Below are 22,606 nucleotides of genomic sequence, written 5' to 3'. Positions count from 1 at the left end.
AAAACTGTGGGAAATTCTGTCCCCAGCAGCCCTCTCTGAGGAACCCAGGAAGGCAGGGCTGGGTCTTTTCTGTAAATAAGAAGGTGGGCACGGGAGCTCGGCAGTCCCTGCTCAGCAGCATGAGGGCAGCCCCAGGGCGCAGGAGCGACTGGGCGTGGCTGTGTGCCCACAAACTTCATTTCCAAAAGCAGGCAGTGGGGCTGGCTTGGGCTGCAGGCCGGGGCGGGGGGAGGGGGCAGGGCAGGGAGGGTATAGTTTGCTGACGCTGAGTTTATTTTTTTATTTGTATAATTGTAAGGGGTACAGTGCAGTTTTGTGACATGGCTGTTTCACACAGTGCTAAAGCCAGGGCTTTCACTGTACCCCCACTCCAAGAGTATGCACCCCACCCTTAGGTGATTCTCATCCCTCTCTCCCACTTACAAGGAGGAACACATGGCATCTGACTTTCTTAGTTGTTTCACTGAAGATAATGGCCTCCACTTCCATCCATATGGCTGCAAAAGACACGATTTCATTTTTTTATGCCCGAATATCCCATTGTATATGCACATGTGGTATAGAAAATACACACATTTTGTTTATCCAGTAAAGCAATTTTAAAAATAATATTGCCAACTGGGATTTCCAATGTACATAGATGGAACAGATGCCATATACAAACCTACATGATTTCAAAATTTCTACACTGCACACGAGGCAGCACAATATTAACTAGCAACCACTTAAATATGCCTTTTTTTTTTGAGACAGGATTCTGCTGTCACCCAGGCTGAAGTGTAGTGGTGTGATCACAGCTCACTGCAGCCTCCACCTCCCCCGCTTAGGTGATCCTCCAGCCTCCTGAGTGCTGGGACAACAGGTGTGCACCACCACACCAGCTAATCTTTTTATCTTTTATCTTTGAAAGACAGGGATTTTACTACGTTGCTCAGGCTGGTCTCAAACGCCTGTCCTCAAGCAATCCTCCCACCTCAGCCTCCCAAGTAGCTTTAAAAATATCTTTAAGCCGGGCGCGGTGGCTCAAGCCTGTAATCCCAGCACTTTGGGAGGCCGAGGCGGGTGGATCACGAGGTCGAGAGATCGAGACCATCCTGGTCAACATGGTGAAACCCCGTCTCTACTAAAAATACAAAAAATTAGCTGGGCATGGTGGCGCGTGCCTGTAATCCCAGCTACTTAGGAGGCTGAGGCAGGAGAATTGCCTGAACCCAGGAGGCGGAGGTTGCGGTGAGCCGAGATCGCGCCATTGCACTCCAGCCTGGGTAACGAGAGCGAAACTCCGTCTCAAAAAAAAAAAAAAAATCTTTAAAAAGGAAAACAGCCAATAAATAAATTCAAATGGAATGTGAAAAAAGTAATTCAAAAGACAGCAGAAATGGGGGGAAAGGGAACATAAACCTAATTTTCTGTTTGTACGAAAACTGTAAACAAACAGAAAACTGCAAAATGGTAGACCCAGATTCAGCGACATCAGCAGTCACATAAGATTAATGATCTAGGCTGGCACTGTGTTATCTAGATATCACAAGTTAAATGTGGCTATTTAAAAGAAAATGAACTAAATGTTTAAAAACTGAGTTCTTCAACGAGTCACATTTCAAACCCTTAATCAAGAGCCACAGGTGGCCAGTGGCTGCCATTGTGGATAGCACAGACTGGAACACCCTGTCATCCGGGAGTTCTGCTAGCTGAGGCTGTTCTGGACATTCCAGTTGTAAGGCTGGGAGCTACAGGGTGGATAAAAACAAGACTGAAGGACACACTGCCTGTAAGAGACGCTCCCAGCATGAAGGCACAGACAGAAAGCAAACACACAGAAAAGCACACACCACGCCAGCCGTGAGCCTCGGAGGGCTGCAGTGGCAGCAGCAGCCAATAGACAAAGGCTCCGGGAGACGGAGAAGAACATTCTGTGATGACTGAGCTCTCGGGAAGACGGCACAACCACAAATGTGTATGTGGCTAACAACACAAAACACACTGGGAGAAACTGACAAAACAAAGCAGAAACAGACAATCCACACCCACTGTAGGAGACCGAGAGCCCTCCCTCGACACTCAACACATCCAGACCAACGCACACAAGCAGTCAAGAGGCAGAAGGACACGGTCGAGCTCCGTGGTCCACTTGGCATCACAGGATAACACATCTGATGCCTGCAAAACACACAGTATACATGCTCCCCCGTGGCACACCCGCCAAGGGACACCGCACGCTCCCCCGTGGCACACTGAAGGGAGACAGCACGCTGTCCCGTGGCACACCCACCAAGGGACACCACCCGCTCCCCCGTGGCACACCTGCCAAGGGACACCGCATGCTCCCCTGTGGCACACCCGCCAAGGGACACCACATGGTCCCCCGTGGCACACCTGCCAAGGGACACCGCACGCTCCCCCGTGGCACACCCAAGAGACACTGCACGCTCCCCGTGGCACACCCACCAAGGGACACTGCATGCTCCCCCATGGCACACTGAAGGGAGACTGCATGCTCCTCCGTGGCACACCGGCCTAGGGAGATCGCATGCTTCTCTGTGGCACACCACCAAGTGAGAGTGCATGCACCTCCGTGGCATACCCACCAAGGGAGATTGCACACTTCTCCATAGCACACCCACCAAGTGAGATCGCACGCTCCTCTGTGGCACACCCAAGTAAGATTGCACGCTCTTCTGTGGCACACCCACCAAGGGATACCGCATGCTCCTCCGTGGCACACCCACCAAAGGAGATCACACGCTTCTCCGTGGCACACCAAGTGAAATTGCATGCTCCACTGTGGCACACCCAAGTGAGATCGCACGCTCCTCTGTGGCACACCCACCAAGTAAGATCACACACTCCTGTGGCACACCCACTAAGGGATACCACATGCTCCTCTGTGGCACACCCACCAAAGGAGATCGCACACTTCTCCGTGGCACAGCCACCAAGTGAAATCACATGCTCCTCTGCGGCACACCCACCAAGTGAGATCGCATGTTTCTCCGTGGCACACTCACCAAGGGAGATCACAGGACAGACCATAAAATAAGCTCAGACAAGCAAATCATACATATTATTTCATTTTTATCTCTATAAAATTCTAGAAAATGTGAACTGACTGGTAGCGAGTGACAGGGAGCCAGCCAGCAGATGCCTGGTGGTGGGGAGGAGGGCAGGCTACAAGGGGCAACAGGTCCTTCTGGGACGATGGGATGAGCCATCTTCCTTGATCCCGGTGATGGCTCCATAGCTGCAGAGCAATGTCGGAGGTCCTCAAACTGTACATGTTAAATATGTAAAGTGCATCGTACATCAATCATACCTCAATAAAGCCACAAAACCATTTCTATCAAAACACTGATTAACTGTAACATGTGAACTGTGAAAAGCAATTATGAGACAACGGAGTGCATCTAAACACTGACTGGGCATTTAATGAGCTGGAGTCACTGATAATCTTTTAAATATAAAGATATTGTGTAGGGTGTGTTCTTTAAAACACCTACTGACACAGTCACAAATGAAATGATGCACTGTCCGTTCTTTGCTGCAGATGATCCAGGGTGGGAGGAGTAGGTGGAGGGCATTTGCAACAAAACCGGCCACGAGCTGAACAGCTGAGCACGGGCTGGGCCAGGGCAGGGTTCTCTGCCTTCTTTATGGGCTGGAAATCATCACAATGAAAGTTTGCGGAACGTGCTCATTGTTTAACTAGGGGGAACAACACCAGAAACCCAAAAAACATGTCCCTTGAGCCAGCAGCACCCATGGTAGGAGCTCTGGAGCTGCAGGAGCTTTGGGGCCATGGAAAACCACCCCCACGGCCTTCACAGTGGGTGCCTCTGAACAATGGGGAAAAATGACCTTCGCTGAGGTCTGATTTTCCCTGGTCTCAAAATGGCAAGGCCAGGGAGAAAAGAGGCGTCTGTGTTTCCTATGAAGGTTCCGCTTGGGGAGTGAGCTTGAAAACATTTCTACTTGCAAGCTCTGGAGGAGGTGAGGGGCCCGGGCTCACTCAGCACAAACGCACTCTGCACTGTAGCACCTGCAAAGGCCTCACCAGAGCCAACAGACACACACATCAGAGACTTCATTTTAAAACAGATTTAATCAGCGCACAAGGCAAAAAACTCAAAATAGGTCATTAGAAGCGGATCGCTTTTAGTGACCTGCTGTTGGACATTTTTGGCTAACAGCAAAAAAAAATTCCTTTGCAAGAGAGTGAAGCTGCAGAATTTATACGGTAAATGTAAATGCTTCACTGACAAGCAGCGAATCACAACAGCCTAGATTCAAGCACCCTGCCCACCAAGGGGAGCCAGGCGGGGTCTGAAGCCCGAGGGCTGGGCTCACGACTGAGCGGACGGGTGGCACCTGTGTTGCAATGCCCTTACCTGACCCAGTAAGCCAGCACCCAGGAGCCATCCTCCACGGGGAAGTGAGACAGAACCAGCCCCCACTCTCCAGACAGCGGTGGGCCCAAAAGTGCTCAATACCAGCTCTCCGGGGGAGGCCCTGGGTCTGCCCTTCCGAGGTGTGAATGCCCCGCCACAGCCAACGCTAAGCCGTGAATGTGGCGTCACTGAACCTCGGGCAGGAGAGGAGCTTAGCAAGGCACCATCAGTCAAACGTCAAATACTGTGTGTGTATTTCCCTCACACACACACAGAGCTAAACAATCCAGACCCTCTGTAACAGCACCACAGTTAGGAAGTGATGCGTGTGGGGCATCTATTGCCTTTGGCTTTAATATAATTCACTTTATTACAGGTTTATATAATTTGATTTTTAATAATGGCTGCATTTCACACCTGGCCCCCACGTTCCTGAACAGCTCACAGCGCCCGTGACAGTGTGGGCCGTGCAGTGGCATGGGTGCAAGTGTGGGCTTTCCAGGAAACACGCTGGGCACAGGCTCCTGCTGGACTCTTCCTGGTGGAGACGGCAGGGACTGCAGTGCCTGGGCCTGGTCCCGGCCTCTCGGAGTGCCCACTGCAGCACACGCCTTCCTGAGACGGTCGCCGGGAGGTGTTGAGAATGCTGGTGTCCAGGCTCAGCACGGGCTGGACAGACTGAGGTGACACCAGCCGGACATGGCCACTCACACAAAAGGCTTTGGCCTGTGCCAGTGAGATACAGCCGCCGGGGACACGGGTGTCACGGCACCCAGGAGGACGGGGCCATACACAGAGCTCTAAGCAACTGCAGAAAGCCAAGCAGCTCCTCGGGGCTGGCCTGGGAGCCTCTGCAGCCTGCACAGTCCTGGACAAAGATCCCTTCAACAACACATCCTGCTGGACTGCAGAGCACGGACGGCAAAGGCCACGCCACGGTGTCGGAGAGCACACTGGGGTCAGGCCTGGCTGGACACACACCACGCAGAGCGCAGGTATGAACCCTGGGCAGTGTCCCCAGGTTACCAGGCAGAGCTGTGAACAGACACAAGCCCCCACGGGGGTGCACATCACCATCCACGGGGGTGCACATCTCCGTCCACGGGTCTGAGCTTCTGCTCAGCACTTCACCGGAGTGACAATGACACCGATGTGTGACCCTGGAACAATCGGGGAAGCCACAGCCCAAAGCTGTGCATTTTCTTCACCAAAGTTCTACAGTGAAAAAGGAGGTGCTCCTAACTTACAGAAAAAGAAGGCAGTTAGTAAAAGCACATGGGTTCTTTTATTTTAGTGCCTTTGAACTGGATGCTTCCTAGGAAGGCCCAAGAAAAGGGTCCTGGGAGAGCATGGCAAGAAGGAGCACACTCACGGGCCGACGGACCAGCAGCGCGCGTCTCGCGCGCAAAGGCCCCTGGTTCCCGGGAAACAAGCAGCACAGCCCTGCCCAAGCCACGTCCCTCTGCACGGCCAAGACTCGGTGTTAAAAATAGCAACGGCCAGGCCTTGTGAGGCGTCCTCCAAAGAGGAGCATCAGAGTGACCTAAAAAGGAATGACACCCTGCACAGTGCCCCAGTGAAGCCCCGTGCCAGGACAAGGCGCGCAGAGGGACACGGGAATTTCTTGACAGAAAAAGTCCACTGCTATTTGCCAAAGACGCCTGGAAAACACCCTGTTTAACATCCCCACGGCTCACCCTTGCCCTGGGTGGCGGCTCTCCTCTCAACTGGGTGGTGGGCAGTTTAAAATCCCTGCTGCCCACCCTTGCCCTGGGAAGGGACCTGGGTGGAGATCCCTTCGGGGCTGGCTGCAACGGGTGCGGGGACCCCAGGAAGAGGCCTGTCTGACCGACCAGACCCAGCTCCCAAATGCCCCTGGTCAGACAGCCTCATCAAGGCAGCGGGACCAGCCGGAATCCACGGAGCAGCGGCGTGGGCAGAGGCATGTTCTTGCTTCCCTGCACACAGGACACTGTGAGTTTCCATGACCTCACCGCAGGCAGCCTGGCCGGCCCGTGTGATCTGGTGCTGCTTCTCATCAGCCCTGCATGGGGCTGGGCCACTGTGGGGAGGGGTGTGGGGCTCAGTGGTCCACACCCAAGCGCAACCTGGAGTTTTCTGGGGGAGACCGCAGGTTCTACCACCCTGACCACACACAGCAGCCCAGAGACAGGGCAAGTGACGCAGTAAACGTGCAGATGGAGCCAGGAGCTGCTGCTGGAGGCGCCACGGGCAGGGCTCTCACTTGAACAAAGCCCGGCTCAGCCATCAAAGGTCAGGTGGATCAGTTCAAGTTTAAGAAGCACGTCCCCACAACCCCCCGTGTCCCCTGCACAAGGCAGGGCAAGGTTACGTCCAGGGTCATGGCAGGTACAACCAAGGCCCCACCCGCTCCCCCACCCTGGCCCGGCTTCCGTGATGATGACAGCAACTGTGGCCTCACACTCAGTGCATAAAGAATACCTTCTGGAAGCCTCTGAGGGAGCCCTGGCCCTGCAGCCCATCTGGAGCAAGGCAGTGGGCCAAGTCTGAAAGCCTCACAAAGGCCCCAGCTCGGCTCCCAGCTCCCCATCTCGACGCCTGATGATCACCTCTCCCCCCGACCTTCCCCGTTCCCCCTTTCCTCAAGACCCCACCCGCTGAAGCTTGCCCCTTGCCCCACAGGCTCCTCAAACACCTGTCTCCTCCCTGCCTTCCTGGGCTTCCCAGGATCCCGAGAGTTTTCACCATGTGCTCTGCTCAGCTGCGCGGCCAAGGACCCTCACAGACGCCTTCTCCTAGCAGATCCCTTTCGAGTGAAGACACCCTCCCCTCATGGACATCCAACCCTCATGGACGCCTTTTCCTCATGGACATCTCTTCTTCAAGGACGCCTTTCCCTCGTGGACGCCTTTCCTCGTGGACGCCTTTCCCTCGTTGACACCTTCCCTCGTGGACGCCTTTCCCTCGTGGACGCCTTTCCTCATGGACGCCTTTCCCTCATGGACGCCTTTCCCTCGTGGACGCCTTTCCTCGTGGACGCCTTTCCCTCGTTGACACCTTCCCTCGTGGACGCCTTTCCCTCGTGGACGCCTTTCCTCATGGACGCCTTTCCCTCGTGGACGCCTTTCCCTCGTGGACGCCTTTCCTCGTGGATGCCTTTCCCTCGTTGACACCTTCCCTCGTGGACGCCTTTCCCTCATGGACGCCTTTCCTCATGGACGCCTTTCCCTCATGGACGCCTTTCCCTCGTGGACGCCTTTCCTCGTGGACGCCTTTCCCTCGTGGACGCCTTTCCTCGTGGACGCCTTCCCTCATGGACGCCTTTCCTCGTGGATGCCTTTCCCTCATGGACGCCTTTCCTCGTGGACGCCTTCCCTCGTGGACGCCTTTCCTCGTAGACGCCTTCCCTCGTGGATGCCTTTCCCTCGTGGACGCCTTTCCCTCGTGGACGCCTTTCCCTCGTGGACGCCTTCCCTCGTGGATGCCTTTCCCTCGTGGACGCCTTTCCTCGTGGACGCCTTCCCTCGTAGACGCCTTCCCTCGTGGATGCCTTTCCCTCGTGGACGCCTTTCCCTCGTGGACGCCTTTCCCTCGTGGACGCCTTCCCTCGTGGATGCCTTTCCCTCGTTGACACCTTCCCTCGTGGACGCCTTTCCCTCGTGGACGCCTTTCCTCATGGACGCCTTTCCCTCGTGGACGCCTTTCCCTCGTGGACGCCTTTCCTCGTGGACGCCTTTCCCTCGTTGACACCTTCCCTCGTGGACGCCTTTCCCTCGTGGACGCCTTTCCTCATGGACACCTTTCCCTCATGGACGCCTTTCCCTCGTGGACGCCTTTCCTCGTGGACGCCTTTCCCTCGTGGACGCCTTTCCTCGTGGATGCCTTCCCTCGTGGACGCCTTTCCTCGTGGATGCCTTTCCCTCATGGACGCCTTTCCTCGTGGACGCCTTCCCTCGTGGACGCCTTTCCTCGTAGACGCCTTCCCTCGTGGATGCCTTTCCCTCGTGGACGCCTTTCCCTCGTGGACGCCTTCCCTCGTGGACGCCTTCCCTCGTGGATGCCTTTCCCTCGTGGACGCCTTTCCTCGTGGACGCCTTTCCCTCGTGGATGCCTTCCCTCGTGGACGCCTTCCCTCGTGGATGCCTTTCCTCGTGGACGCCTTTCCCTCGTGGACGCCTTCCCTCGTGGACGCCTTCCCTCGTGGATGCCTTTCCCTCGTGGACGCCTTTCCCTCGTGGATGCCTTCCCTCGTGGACGCCTTTCCCTCGAGGACGCCTCCATCATGGGTGTCTTTCTCTCATAGACACCTTTTTTTGAGGATGCCCTCCCCTCACAGATGTCTTTCCCCGACAGATGGCTTTTCCTAGAGGACACCCTTCCTTTACAGACACATTTCCCTGGAGGATGCCTTCCCCTCACGGACGCCCTTCCCTTGTGGACGCCTTTCCTCGTAGACGCCTTCCCTTGTGGATGCCTTCCCTCGTGGACGCCTTCCCTCGTGGACGCCTTTCCTCGTAGACGCCTTCCCTCGTGGACGCCTTTCCCTCGTGGACGCCTTCCCTCGTGGACGCCTTCCCTCGTGGACGCCTTTCCTCGTGGACGCCTTTCCCTCGTGGACGCCTTTCCTCGTGGACGCCTTTCCCTCGTGGACGCCTTCCCTCGTGGACGCCTTCCCTCGTGGACGCCTTTCCCTCGAGGACGCCTTCCCTTGTGGACGCCTTCCCTCGTGGACGCCTTCCCTCGTGGACGCCTTCCCTCGTGGATGCCTTTCCCTCGTGGACGCCTTCCCTCGTGGACGCCTTCCCTCGTGGACGCCTTTCCCTCGAGGACGCCTCCATCATGGGTGTCTTTCTCTCATAGACACCTTTTCTTGAGGATGCCCTCCCCTCACAGATGTCTTTCCCCGACAGATGGCTTTTCCTAGAGGACACCCTTCCTTTACAGACGCATTTCCCTGGAGGATGCCTTCCCCTCACGGACGCCCTTCCCTTGTGGATGCTTCCCCTGGAGGACACCCTGCCCTTATGAACACCCTCCCCTCACGGACGCTCATCTGTAGAATGTGTGGACAGCAGCCACGGCACAGGGCTGTGCGCACAATGCAGAGGGAAGACTGAGCCACCCGGCAACCGGCGAACACTCACTCCACAGCCACTGACACCGACCCCAGAGCCACACGGAGACTTCCGGGAAGAGAGGACACAGAAGAACCCTACCCTCAGGTCCCCTGGCACCCCAGAGTCAATCTTCTGCTATGCAGGCGAAGGTAACACAACTGCCTTCAAACATGCGTGATGAGACTTTTTTCTTCGGCCACGTTCCTGAGTCCCTGAAAGTTCATGAAGACATGAGCAGCTGCAGGGCCCCAGCTCTTGAGAGGACGGGGCCATTCGTCACCTGAAGGTGAACAGGCGGGTGGCACCCTGCCCTGTGAAAGAGCTGGGGCTCCCTCACGTGGAGTCCGTGTTTCTGGAGCTCTGCTTAGGAAGGGAGGGCTGGGGTCAGCGGGCAAAGCAAGTTTGAGGCCACTCTGTAGACGAGAGACTGCCCATCTGTAGTTCTGGGGACACATCAGGCGGCCAAGTGGACCCACCCTCTGCACCCAGAGGCCAAGAATGGGACGCCAGTGCGCTGCTTCAGCTGCAAGCGAGGAGGGGCCCTGCCCGGCAGCCACCTCCCCTTGCTCCCGCCATCATTAGGCCACAGCTCAGTGTCAGACACTCCTGGTTCCGAAGGCCATGCAAAAACAGACGACGTGTCTCATTAATAACTGCACTGATTACATGTTGAAATAGCATTCTGGATACACTGGGTGAAATAAAATATATTAAAATCATTTCACCTATTTCTTTTTGCTTGTTAAAATATGACTCCTCAAACTTTAAAATGACATATGCACTTACACACCATTTCTAAGGGACGGGGCTGGGCTAGATTCTGAGACAGAAACTTTTGACCATCTTTCTACTGGAATTCTACATGTTCTCTTCCATTCACAGAACTCTTTATAAAAGCTGTTAAACTGGCCTGTTGCTGTTTTAAATATGTATTCCCAGTCTACCTTTTAATCACATGTAAACTCGAGCAGCCTAAGAAAGGTTCTGCCAGTTCTATTCACTCTGATCCATCAGTCTTTGCCTCAACTATTTGGGTTTAGAAACGCCTTCTCCATCTGGAAAGGAAATAAGCAGCTATGTTGCCTTCTGTGGGTCCCCTATGCCTCCCAGAGCAACCTGGAGGGGGAGGGGGATGGTCACCGCGGGGCGGAGGGCTCCAGGCCCCCCACAGCAGCTAGCACTTCTTGAACGGTGCTGCCAGCCGGGGAACTCACTCCACTCCTCACAGTGCCCGAGGGGAGGTGTTCCCAGCCTGTCCACATTCAGCCCGTCCTGGTCAGCTCAGGCTCCATCACAATATGCCACAGACCAGGCCACCGAAACGAGACATGTATTTCTCACAGTTCTGGAGCCGGAAGTCCGAGGCCAAGGAGCCGGCTGGTTTAGCTGCTGGTGAGGGTCCTTCCTGGCTCCCAGAGCTGCCTCTGCACCTGCCATGTGGCCAAGAGAGCCCATTCCTGTGTCCCTTCTTGTAAGGGCACCCGTCCCATCCCAGGGGCCCACCCCATAACCTCATCTAACCCAGTCACCTTCCATAGGCCCACCCCCTAGTCCCATCACACTGTGGGTCGGAACACAACCTATGAACCTGGGGGGCACAGTTCAGTCTACGACACCCACCCCACCCTAGTGCCAGCACGGGACCGAACTGCAGCCACGCAGACTCTAGCAGAACAAAGCACCCCTCGAGGGCAGCAGGGCACGGGCTGGGAGGGCCTCGCGCAGAGCCACCGAGGGGTCTCCCCCGGTCTCCACAGAACCGCCTGCACTACTGTGAGCACGCTGTCCGCAGGGCACAGCTGACGGCTAACGTGTGCATTCTACAGCAAACCTTGACAATCTATCCACGAAAACCCAAGTGCTAGCCAAAATGAACACCCAAATCCACCTTGCGCACGCTGACTGAGGGCTCTGTGCACACCCACGAAGTCTCATTCAGAACGGAGGGAAAGATTTGCACAGGCCTGGAGATCTGGAACACGCCAGTTTCCACACTGTATATCGATATAAGACACTCAGCGAGTCAGGGAGCCAAAACGCAAAGAACACCACCAGACGCGGCGGTGGAGACGGTGGAGTGACCAGAGCTCCACCCACTGGCTGCAGGCGTGACCAGGCGCCTCACTGGGCAGTTCCTTGAAGCGCTCAGCACACGCCCACCCTACAGCAGACAGACTCCCTGCAGAATGGACCCAGGCAGAATGAAAGCGTGTGGCCCGGGAAGCCTGCGTGTCATCATCCACGGCAGCTTCGTCTGCCCAGCGAACCTGGAAATAGCGCCGGTGCCAGAGTGGACAGTGGGGAGCGCAGAACAGGCCCCAGACAGCGGGATCCAGGACCAGTGCCCCTGGTGGCAGCACCGAGCGGAGGCGTGCCGCAACACGGAACTGTCTCAACACACTCACATGGGAAAGGCGGGCGGGCGCCACCACGCTCCTGGAATCTCAGCATGTGACGTGCCGGAACAGGGGCAGGGCAACAGGGAAGGGAAGGAAGATGGAAATACCCATCACCTCAGGTGGCCACCAGACAGGTGTGCGCATTGGTCAAAACTGAAGAAATGCACACCAAAGATCAACGCATTTTACTGTACATAAACTACCTCAAGTTTACAAACACGGCACACACCGCGCGTGCACACACACACACACCACACACACACACACACGGGTCCTGCCAGCCCTTGCAGGGAAACAGCCTCTGGGTGGGTGGTAGCCGGGCCAGGCAGGATGGCACCTCCCCCTCCAGAACCCACTGCTCCATGCAACGCCCAGGACCAGGGCACACCCCTGACCTCAGCCAAAGAAAGGAACTGAGAATCATGGAGCCTGATCTTGGTCAAGACACCTCAGGACTGGACAGAGGTCACCGCTTGACCCTGCAGCAGAGGCTCCCATGTCCCTGGGGCTGCCCATCAGTGCCCCTCGAACAGCTGCCGGCCAGTCTGAGACCCCTGTGCCTCAAGGCACTCCTCACAGCCTCCCCCGCAGTCTCCTCTGCCCACTCCCCAACTGGTTTTTCCTGCACCTCCCAGCTGAACTGCTTTCACTGGAATCCTTATCTGGGGTGTGTTTTGGGAGATCACAAATCAAGACAGGAATATTTATTGACCGACTCCCTCCCTAGCCAAGGCATTGACTTGGAAGCTGGGAAATTACACGGTAACTCAGAAAGACACAGGGCTGCAGAGAAAGATCCTGTGAGAAGAGGGTGTGGGGTGTGATCAGAGGCAGCAGGGGAAAGCCTTGGGTTGAGCCACATGAGGGGCAGGGGCAGGGACAGGAACAGGGAGTGGGCAGAGGTGGCCTCAGAGGGAGCAGACTGTGTGTGGTCCTGAGACAGAGCAAGGTCGGAGGGAGGGAGGGGGAGGGAATGAGGGAACGGGGCTTCCAAGGCTCAGGCTGCTCTGCACAGCCTGTGAGGAAACTGAGGCAGGAGCAAGAGGCCCTGCAACCAACCAAGGAGAGTGGACAGTGGACTGTGTTGTGGGACAGGGACAAAAGCCAGATGCTAGACAGCCTCTGGACGTAGCGGGACAGCGCCTGCTGACAGGGGGATGCCACATGGGAGAAGAGACAGACGCCAAGGTGTGGGCGCTGGCACTGGCAGCGTGGAGTGAGTCAGCCAGGAGGGAGACACTGCGGGGAAAGCCGGGGCAGGGGTGGGGTGTGGAGCAGAGAATCGAGAAGCCCCTCTGGACATCCTAAGTCAGGCGGGCCACAGGGCATCCAGGCAGCTGGAAGGAAAGGAGGGGTTCAGCTTGAACAGAAACGCGGGGAGCCCTGAGCATCTATGGCGGGCACTGAACAGAGACCACGGCCTACATCCCAGGCACCAAAAGGTGGCGATGGTGCAACCACAGCACAGAAGACAGGAGCTGCCAAAGGGAATGCGCGTTTTCCCAAGTGCAGACGCTGGTGTGGGGGCGGCACCGCGGGCAAAGCGGCAAGCTCACCCTTCAGACTCCGGCCCGGCCCGCGGGCCCTGCGGGCCGCTCATTCCCACGCCCAGAGTCCCGTCTCTTCCACGTGACCCAGACGTGGAACCACGCAGCAGAGACGGGGGCACAGGGGAAGCGGCTGTGAGCATCTGCTTCAGCGTTCCACGTGAATCACGCCAGCCGGTGAGCAGCAGCGAGGGGCGTGGGCCACAGGGTGTCCACACACACCCAACTCGATAGGAAAGGACGGTTCCCCCGGTGGCCTCGCCACTCTGCGGGGCCAGCGGCAGGCATGAGACTTCCCAGGGGCCTGCATCTTCATCAGCCCTAAGTGCTGTCGGGGCTTGACACCAATCTAACTTCAGGCACGTACTGACCACGCGGCTGTGATTTCATTTCCCAAAAGCCTGCTGATGGCGGGCGTCGGCTCACGCACTTCTTCGCCATTTGCACTCTCATCTTCAGTGAAGTCTCTGGTAACATCTTCCACCGAACTTTAAATTGAGTTCTTCGCTTCCTTATTATTGACTTTTTAGAGTTCCTTGTATATTCTAGATACAAGTCCTTCATCAAATATGTAATTTGCAAATATTTTCCTCCAATCTATGACATGTCTTTTCATTCTTTTCAGTGTCTTAACAAAGAGCAGAAGTTCCTAATTATGATAAATTCTAATTTGCTAATTCTTTTATTTTATTAATTGTGCTTTTACTGTTGCGTTTAAGAAATCTTTGCCTAATCCAAGGTCAAAAAGGTGTTCTCTTAAGTTTCCTTCTAGAACTTTTGTACTTTTAAGATTTATATTTAGTTCTAAGATCCATTTTGAGCTAATTTTTGCATATCGTACAAAATATAAAAATTATCAACTTTTTGCATATGGATGTCCTATTGTTCCTGCACAATTTGTCGGAAAAAAAAAAAAAAAAAAAAAAAAACCTGTTCTTTCTTTAACAAACTGCCTTCACCCCTTGGTCAATTATAACTGGATTTGTGAGTCTAGTTCTTAATCTCTTTTCTGTTCCACTGATCTGTGTTTCTGTGCTTTTGCCAAGAGCAAAATCACTGTCATGATTGCTGTAGCTTTACGATATGTCTTGAAATCTGAATATAAGTCCCCAAACACTAGCATGTTTTTACTTTTTAACTGTTCTGGCTATTCTAGTTCCTTTGCTTCCCCATGTGTATTTTAGAATAATCTTATAGACGTCCACAAAAGAAAAAAAAAATCCTGCTGAGATGTTGGTTGCAACTGCATTAACTCAGCAGATTGATCAGTGCAGAATTAACATGTCAATGTAATTGAGTCTTCCAATCCATGAACATGGTATATTTCTCAAGTTCTTTATACCTTCTCTGATTCTTTCATCAGTGTTTCATAGTTTTCAGTATACAGATATTGACATGTTTTATCCATTTATACCCAAGTATTTGATTTTACTGCTATTGTAAATACTTTAAATTAAATTTCCAACTATTGATAGTTAATATAAAAAAGATGTTTTCATACCGAGCTTGTATGTTGAAAACTAAATAAATCTACTTAATAGTAATAGTAAACTTTCATGGATTCTTTAAGTTTTTCTAAATAGTCCATCATGTCTTCTACCAATAAAGTCCTATTTCTTCCTTTCAACTCTGTATGACTTATGTTTCATTTTGTGAAAGGAAAATCAATCTTGGAAACACAGAATCACTAAGTCAAAGGGAAAAATTAAGCTGGGAATGGGGTGAGACAAACCTGCCTCCTATTTTGCGACTAAATAAAAGAGCTACAAAGATAAAAGAAAATCGACATACCCCCTCACAATCTGCCCACAGGGTAATTCCTTACGGACAAAAAGACAGGCAGAACTCAAAGTCATCCCTCTGAGGCTCACCTGAGACAAACCCATGTCTGATTGCTTCTGATTGCTTCACTGAACCAGACGAAGGCATAAGCGATGATTCCTCCACCCCCTCTCACATGTAAATTGTGTGTTCAGTAAAAGTCTAATCAGAGACTCAAAAGAATACAACCTTTGTCTCTTATCTACCTATGACCTGAAAGCCCCCTCCCCTGCTTCAAGCCGTCCCGCCTTCCCAGACCAAACCAATGTTCATTAGTACATACTGACTGATGCCTCCTATCTCCCTAAAATGTGTAAAACTGAGCTGTGCCCCAATCACCTTAAGCACATGTCATCAGAACCCCCTGGGGCTGCATCACAGGAGTACCCTTAACCTCGGCAAAACAAAACTTCTAAATTGGTTGGGACCTGTCTCCAATATGATGGGTTCACACTTTCTTGCCCTACTGTGCTGGCTGAGACCTTTAGTGCCATACTGCGTGGGAGAAGGAAGATCAGGCAGCCTTGCCCTGTTCCCTGTCTTCAGGCAAATACGCATTTCCTCTTTCATAGTTTAAGTGTGACATGAGCTGTCGGGCTCTGTGGATACTCTTTACAGGCTGCGAGTGCTCTTTTCTGTTCCCAGTTTTCAAAGAGTTTTTATCAGAAATGGTTACGGAATTGTGTCAAATGCTTTTTCCACATCTACTGAGATGCTCATATGGCTTTTCTTCCTCAATCAGCTGACATGGTAAATTGTGTCGATTGATTCCTGAATGTTAAATTAAACCAGGCTTGCATCCTTTGATTTACAAAATTTAAAATAATTTTTGCATTTATTTTCATGGGGAATGTTAGTCTGTATTTGTCTAATGTTCTTATCACAGAATAATTCAAAAAGTATAATCTGTGACTCAATTCTCTTGGAAAGTTTCTGCAGAGTTTCTATTGTTTCTTGTTGAAATGTAGAATTCACCATGAAGCCACCTGGGACAGGAGGGATTTTGTGGAAAGGTAATGAGCAGAATTTTAATTGAATAGATACAGGGCTATTGAGTTCATTAATCCTTCTTGATACTTTTGTTTTTCCAAGAAACAAAGTTTCTTTTATATAAAATTTCAAGTTTATTGGCAAAAATTATATTAATATTCCCTTCACATCAATATTACCATTAAGCATGTTGTGCTTTGGCACAGAACTTGGCTGCATTCTGTTCCTGCTCTAGGGATCAGTGGAAATTTGAGCCAAAGCATGATCATTTCGGGTATCTGATGGAAGAAATTTCTAAGCAGCAAAGTGCTCAACAAAGATGTGGCCTGCCTGCTTCTAACAGCCTACACTCAGATGTAGCAGCGAAGAAATGACTTCAGGTTGGAACTTATATTTAAAAGGAAAGCAGAGCATAAAGGTCTGAAAACTGGTTTTTTCAGGAAATAAATTCAAAAGGCTATAAAGCAACCACTTGTTAGAGATATTTGCATAACTAAAAAGGAGTCAAGTGCCAACAGACAAGACAATGAAAAAAAGACCTGGAAGGCACTTCAGAGACCTTTGCGGTGGCTGCTGGGATCACAGTCCGGAGGTAGAGGAGGAAAGAATGGCTTCATGGGCCAGAGCCAGGGCCCGGCTGTCCTGTGCAGCTTCGGGTCAACACTCCCCCCATATCCAGGCAGTTCCAGCTCCAGCCTCAGCTCAAAGGGGCCGAGACACAGCCCAGGCTGCCACTTTGGAAAATGAAAGCCCATGGTATTAAGGCTGCAGGTGCCCAGAACGCAATCATGAAGAACGTTAGCTGGGTGCAGTGGCTCACACCTGTAATCCCAGCACCCGAGGTGGGTGGATCACTTGAGGTCAAAAGTTCAAGAACAGCCTGGCCAATATGGTAAAACCCCATGTCTACTAAAAATACAAAAATTAGCTGGGCATGATGGCGCACACCTGTAATCCCAGGTACTCAACAGGCTGAGGCAGGAGAATCGCTTGAACCTAGGAGGCAGAAGTTGCAGTGAGCAAAGATCACACCCCGACACTCCAGTCTGGGTGACAGGATGCATAAGAAAGCCTAGGTGCCCAGGCAGAAGCCCGCTGCAGGGGTGGAGCCCTCATAGAGACCCTCCATGAGGGCAGTGTCAGGGGAAATGTAGGGCTGGAGCCCCACAGAGAGTCCCCAGTGGAGCACTGCATAGTGGGGCCGTGACAAGTGGGCCACCATCCTCCAGACCCCAAAGTGGTGTATGACTAGCAGCTTGTACCCTGTGCCTGGAAAAGCCGCAGGCATTCAACTCCAACCTACAACAGCAGTCCTGGGGGCTGAACCCTGCAAAGCCACAGGCGCAGAGCTGCCTTAGAAGCCTACCCCTTGAGCCTGTGTGCCGAGTGGGGGACACAGAATCAGGAGATTATTTTGGAGTTTTAAGATTTAATAACTGCATTACTGGGTTTAAAACTTGCCTGGGCCCTGTAGCCATTTCTTTAGGCTCATTTCTCCCTTTTGAAACAGGAAGGTTTACCCCAGGCATCCCCAGACTTTTTACACAGGGGGCCAGTTCACTGTCCCTCAGAGCGTTGGAGGGCCGCCACATACTGTGCTCCTCTCACTGACCACCAACGAAAGAGGTGCCCCTTCCTGAAGTGCGGCGGGGGGCCGGATAAACAGCCTCAGGGGGCCGCATGCGGCCCGCGGGCCGTAGTATGGGGAAGCCTGGTTTACCCAATACCTATATCCCCGTTGCATCTTGGGATTAAATAACTTGTGTTTGATTTTTCAGGCTCATAGGTAGAAAGAACGTGTCTCATCTCAGGGAAGTCATCGGACTTTTCAGTTAACGCTGGAACGAGTCAACACTTTGTGGGGATGGACTACTGAGAAGGGATGATTGTAATTTTGAAATGTGAGAAGATGAGATCTGGGAGGGGCCAGGGCAGAATGATACAGTTTATACATCTATCCCCAACCAAATCTCATGTTAAAATTAAGGCCTAACCATCTAATAAAACATTGTGAAGCTACTAAGATAGACAGCATATATTAATTCCCAGAGAAAGGTTTCCCAGCTTACAAAAAAGGCACAGAGAGTAAGCCTCTCCCCTGCGCCCCTCACCTCCTGAGATCCTCCTAACTGCTGACCTCCCCCTGTCCCAATCTCGAAGGACCTCTTTCCAGATATTGTTCCCGTTTGGGTCTCAGCTGCTCCCCCAGGGATCTGCCTCGATCCCCACCCCAAACCCAACCGTACACCCTGGGGAACAAGAGCTTCTTTGGTGTCAGTTAGTGAGCAATGGACACCAGCTTCCACATTCCGAAGCAGACGCAGCCTTCTGGACGGCGGGGAGTGGAGCAGAGGGGCTGCCACGGCCCAGCCCACAGGGCCTGAGCATCAATGGGATGTGCATGGCTCGGCCCAGCCGACCCAACACTGGGTGCTCAGCACAGTCCCCTCGCTGCCCAGCATCGGCTGCAGCCCTGGAGCAGCCCCGGGTCTCCCACCGCACCTGCCCCGAGTGAGCTGGATGGGGCCACAGGCCGGTGTCCGCTGGCAGGTCCTCTGTGTCATCTGCAGCTCTCTGCAAGGCCCCATGACCCAGGACCAGCACCTCACTGGGAAAGTCCAGCACATGGCCCACCCTGAAGGGAATCTACCAGGCCTGCAGGCCCAGAGCTGGCCTGGGGTAACCCCTACTTCCTGTTCATGAAACGCCCCCCTCCCCTGCCCACTGGGCTCTGCAGAGCTGTAGGAACAGAGGGGCCCCAGAACTCAGGGCACCTAGGGCACAGAGAAACAATTGCCGGGGGCGAGAGTGTGGGGACGGGGGCTTCCCCACGTGGACCTTTCCAGTCCCTCACACGTGGGGCTCACCTGCCCCTCCATGGGGCAGAAGAGGCCTTGGAGCCCCAGGTAGAGCCTGGTTGCCGCCTGGTGTGAGGAAGCACAGAGTTTGTGGGGAGCTGTGGCTGGGACCTCATGCCCGCCGTGGCTGTATCGCACCATCAGGAACTGGGGGTCAGGCCCAGGCACTGCAAATGTCTCCTAAAACCCTGCTCCTGCAGGGCAGCAGCTGGCTTGATTGTGACAAAATTAAAATATGACAAAAATAAAATAAACCAAGAAAAAAGCAGCAGACAGTTTTCAAAAGGACCAAAGAGAAAATACCAGAACACAAGGGCAGATTCTGATTTCAGCCGTGAATGTGGCAGGGTCTGCTCCTGGCCGGTCACACACACCCAAACATCCAGTGGAGAACCTGTGGGTCCCGGAGGGGAGAGACGCCGTGAAAGAGCAGAGGCTCTGCAGGGACGTGCGTCTCCCCGACAGGCACAGGCCGCAAGACGCACTCTGGAGGCAAGCCCGCTCCCGCCCCCGCTGGCCCCACGCGAGTCGGCAGGCAGGACGGGGGTGACGAGAGCCCGCACGGGAGTGGTGTGGCAGCTTCCATTCCTGGAATGTCCTTTCTCCAAGCAGCCGATGTCAGCAATCACAACTAAGTTCATCATGGCTATTATTTCCATTTGCAAATGTACCACATTTTCAAAGGGAAGAAAATGTCTCTGATCTGCGCATCCGACCGCAGACTCTACAGAGATGTCAGGTCCCTGTGGGACAATGGCTTCCTCATCACATGGGTGCTAAGTGCACACACACACGGACACAAACGCACACACGCACACATGCACACACATGCCCACACAGACGCACACAACACACATGTACACGTGCACAGACATGCAGACACACATGCACATGCAATGCACACACACACACACACACGCACGCACGCACACGCTGCTCTCCCTGTGGAGGGACTTGGATGCCAGCTACAGAAACACCCGTTCCATGCCAGGGGCCTCACCACGAGGTGGGCAGGGCAGGGGCCCTAGGACAGAGGTCCCCAGCTCTCCCGGCTGCCCCAGGTCCACCCCTGGCCCAGTACCTCAGCCCCAGGTCGGACCACCCACACCCTCCTCCCACACCCTCGTCCCCACCACCCGGGCCTCCAGTCTGGCTTCCTCAACCCCCCTCCAGCCGACAGCCAAACGCACCTGGGAACCGGAATTTCAGTCCTCGGCTCAGCCCTTGCCGTGGGTCCGAGTACGTGAGCAGCTCCGCCGTTCAGGCTGGCCACCCCACCCGACGCTGACCTCCCCACCAGCTCCCAAAGCCAAGCCCGGCCACCGTCATGAACATGGCCACATCGCCCTCCTCACCAAGAGCCCAGAGGGCCACCCCCATGCGCCCAGTCCTCAGAGAGGCCTCTGGTGCCACCCTACAGGCATGCATGCTCGGCCACAGGCCACAGGCAGTCCTGCCAGGAAGACCTGCAAGGGCAGCGTCCCCTGTCTCTTCACAGTGACATCTGCAGCATCTGAGCCAGAGCACAGCACAGCGCCAAGCTCCGTAAATACCTGCCCCATATTAGACGGGGCATGGGGGAGAGGGTCTGTGCCTCAGCCTGGCAGTACCAGCCTGAAACCCTCTGATTGGTCACCTCCCTCAGCCCAGAGCCCACTCTCTGCATAGTCACCTCAGCCCCCCAAAGCCCTCCAGACCATTCACCTCCCCCAGCCTGGCACCCACTCTCTGCATAGAGCCACCCCACACCCCTAAAACCCTCCAGACCAGTCACCTCCCCCAGCTCGGCACCCACTCTCTGCACAGAGCCACCCTGCACCCCTAAAACCCTCTGGACCAGTCATTTTCCCAAGCCCGGCGCCCACTCTCTGCACAGAGCCACCCCGCACCCCTAAAACCCTCCACACCAGTCACCTCCCCCAGCCCGGCACCCACTCTCTGCACAGAGCCATCCCGCACCCCTAAAACCCTCCACACTAGTCACCTCCCCCAGCCTGCACCCACTCTCTGCACAGAACCACCCCGCACCCCTAAAACCCTCTGGACCAGTCATTTCCCCAAGCCCGGCACCCACTCTCTGCACAGAGCCACCCCACACCCCTAAAACCCTCCACACCAGTCACCTCCCCCAGCCCGGCACCCACTCTCTGCACAGAGCCACCTCGCACCCCTAAAACCCTCCACACCAGTCACCTCCCCCAGCCCGGCACCCACTCTCTGCACAGAGCCACCCCGCACCCCTAAAACCCTCCGGACCAGTCACCTCCCCCAGCCCGGCATCCACTCTCTGCACAGAGCCACCCCGCAAACTCTCCAGACCAGTCACCTTCCCCGACCCACTGTGCACTCTCCCAAGCCACCCCAGCCCCTCAAGCAGCCTTGCCACCTGTCTGGCTCCCACATAGCCTTACACTTCACAGACTGGACCTGCTGAAAAGCGCACCCAGCCTCGCTGCCAGCTCTCCATGGCCCCCCCAGGGATGCTGATCCAGCCCCAGACGGAGTCCCCATGTTCACTGAACCCCACGGGGAGTGGGCAGGGAGCCGGAATGTGAACAGTGAGCCCGAGGAGGATCTGGCCAGGTTCACCGGGAGGCAGGTAGTGGGCTGACTGTAACACAGAAACGTGGAGCCTAGCATAGACGGCAGAGCCCAGAGACCCGGCGAGAGCCCAGGACTGAGCTCCCCACAGACAAACCAGACTCCACATGGGAACACAAAAGCAAAAAGGCGTCTTATTGCCAAGTCATGAATGCAAAAGAACATGCTTCAGTGGTTCTTACCTGGTAAAATTCCCGAAGCCAGTTCTTCTGCAGGTTTTCTGGCTGTAAATTAAGAAGAAAAAGAAGAGTCAGTGAGCCCCATGGCACAGCCCAGAGCCAGGAGAAGCTCCTGTGAAGACGACATGGGGCAGCCTCATAGCAGAAGCCAGGGAGCCCAATCCACATGGGAAACCCAGTCCCACGGGGGACCCAGCGCCATCCGCACGGGAAACCCAGTGCCACGGGGGACCCAGCCCGATCCCCACGGGAAACCCAGTCCCACGGGGGACCCAGCGCCATCCGCACGGGAAACCCAGTCCCACGGGGGACCCAGCCCGATCCCCAAGGGAAACCCAGTCCCACGGGGGACCCAGCCCCATCTCCACGGGAAACCCGGTCCCATGGGGGACCCAGCACCATCCCCATGGGAAACCCAGTGCCACGGGGGAACCAGCCCCATCCCCACGGGAAACCCAGTCCCACGGGGGACCCAGCTCCATCCCCACGGGAAACCCAGTCCCACGGGGGACCCAGCTCCATCCTCACGGGAAACCCAGTCCCACGGGGGACCCAGCTCCATCCCCACGGGAAACCCAGTCCCACGGGGGACCCAACTCCATCCGCACAGGAAACCCAGTCCCACGGGGGACTCAGCTCCATCCCCACGGGAAACCCAGTCCCACGGGGGACCCAGCTCCATCCGCATGGGGAAACCCAGTCCCATGGGGGACCCAGCTCCACACGG

At 54.6% G+C, this 22,606-nt stretch overlaps 1 protein-coding gene across 2 annotated transcripts in view; it reads right to left on the bottom strand.

The window, feature by feature from the left end:
- INPP5A (inositol polyphosphate-5-phosphatase A) overlaps positions 1-22,606 on the bottom strand; it is a 220,314-nt gene that overhangs the window by 131,869 nt on the left and 65,839 nt on the right. For both annotated transcript variants that reach the window (XM_003922080.4, XM_074383137.1), the window contains exon 2: positions 21,883-21,924. In XM_003922080.4, the coding sequence (XP_003922129.2) occupies positions 21,883-21,924 (42 nt within the window). The remainder of the gene's footprint in view (positions 1-21,882; positions 21,925-22,606) is intronic.

The sequence above is a fragment of the Saimiri boliviensis genome, chromosome 12, assembly GCF_048565385.1.
Source record: "Saimiri boliviensis isolate mSaiBol1 chromosome 12, mSaiBol1.pri, whole genome shotgun sequence".
NCBI lineage: Eukaryota > Metazoa > Chordata > Mammalia > Primates > Cebidae > Saimiri > Saimiri boliviensis.
The sequence above is the reverse complement of the archived record's forward strand: the minus strand, read 5'-3'. Positions and strand labels throughout refer to the sequence as shown.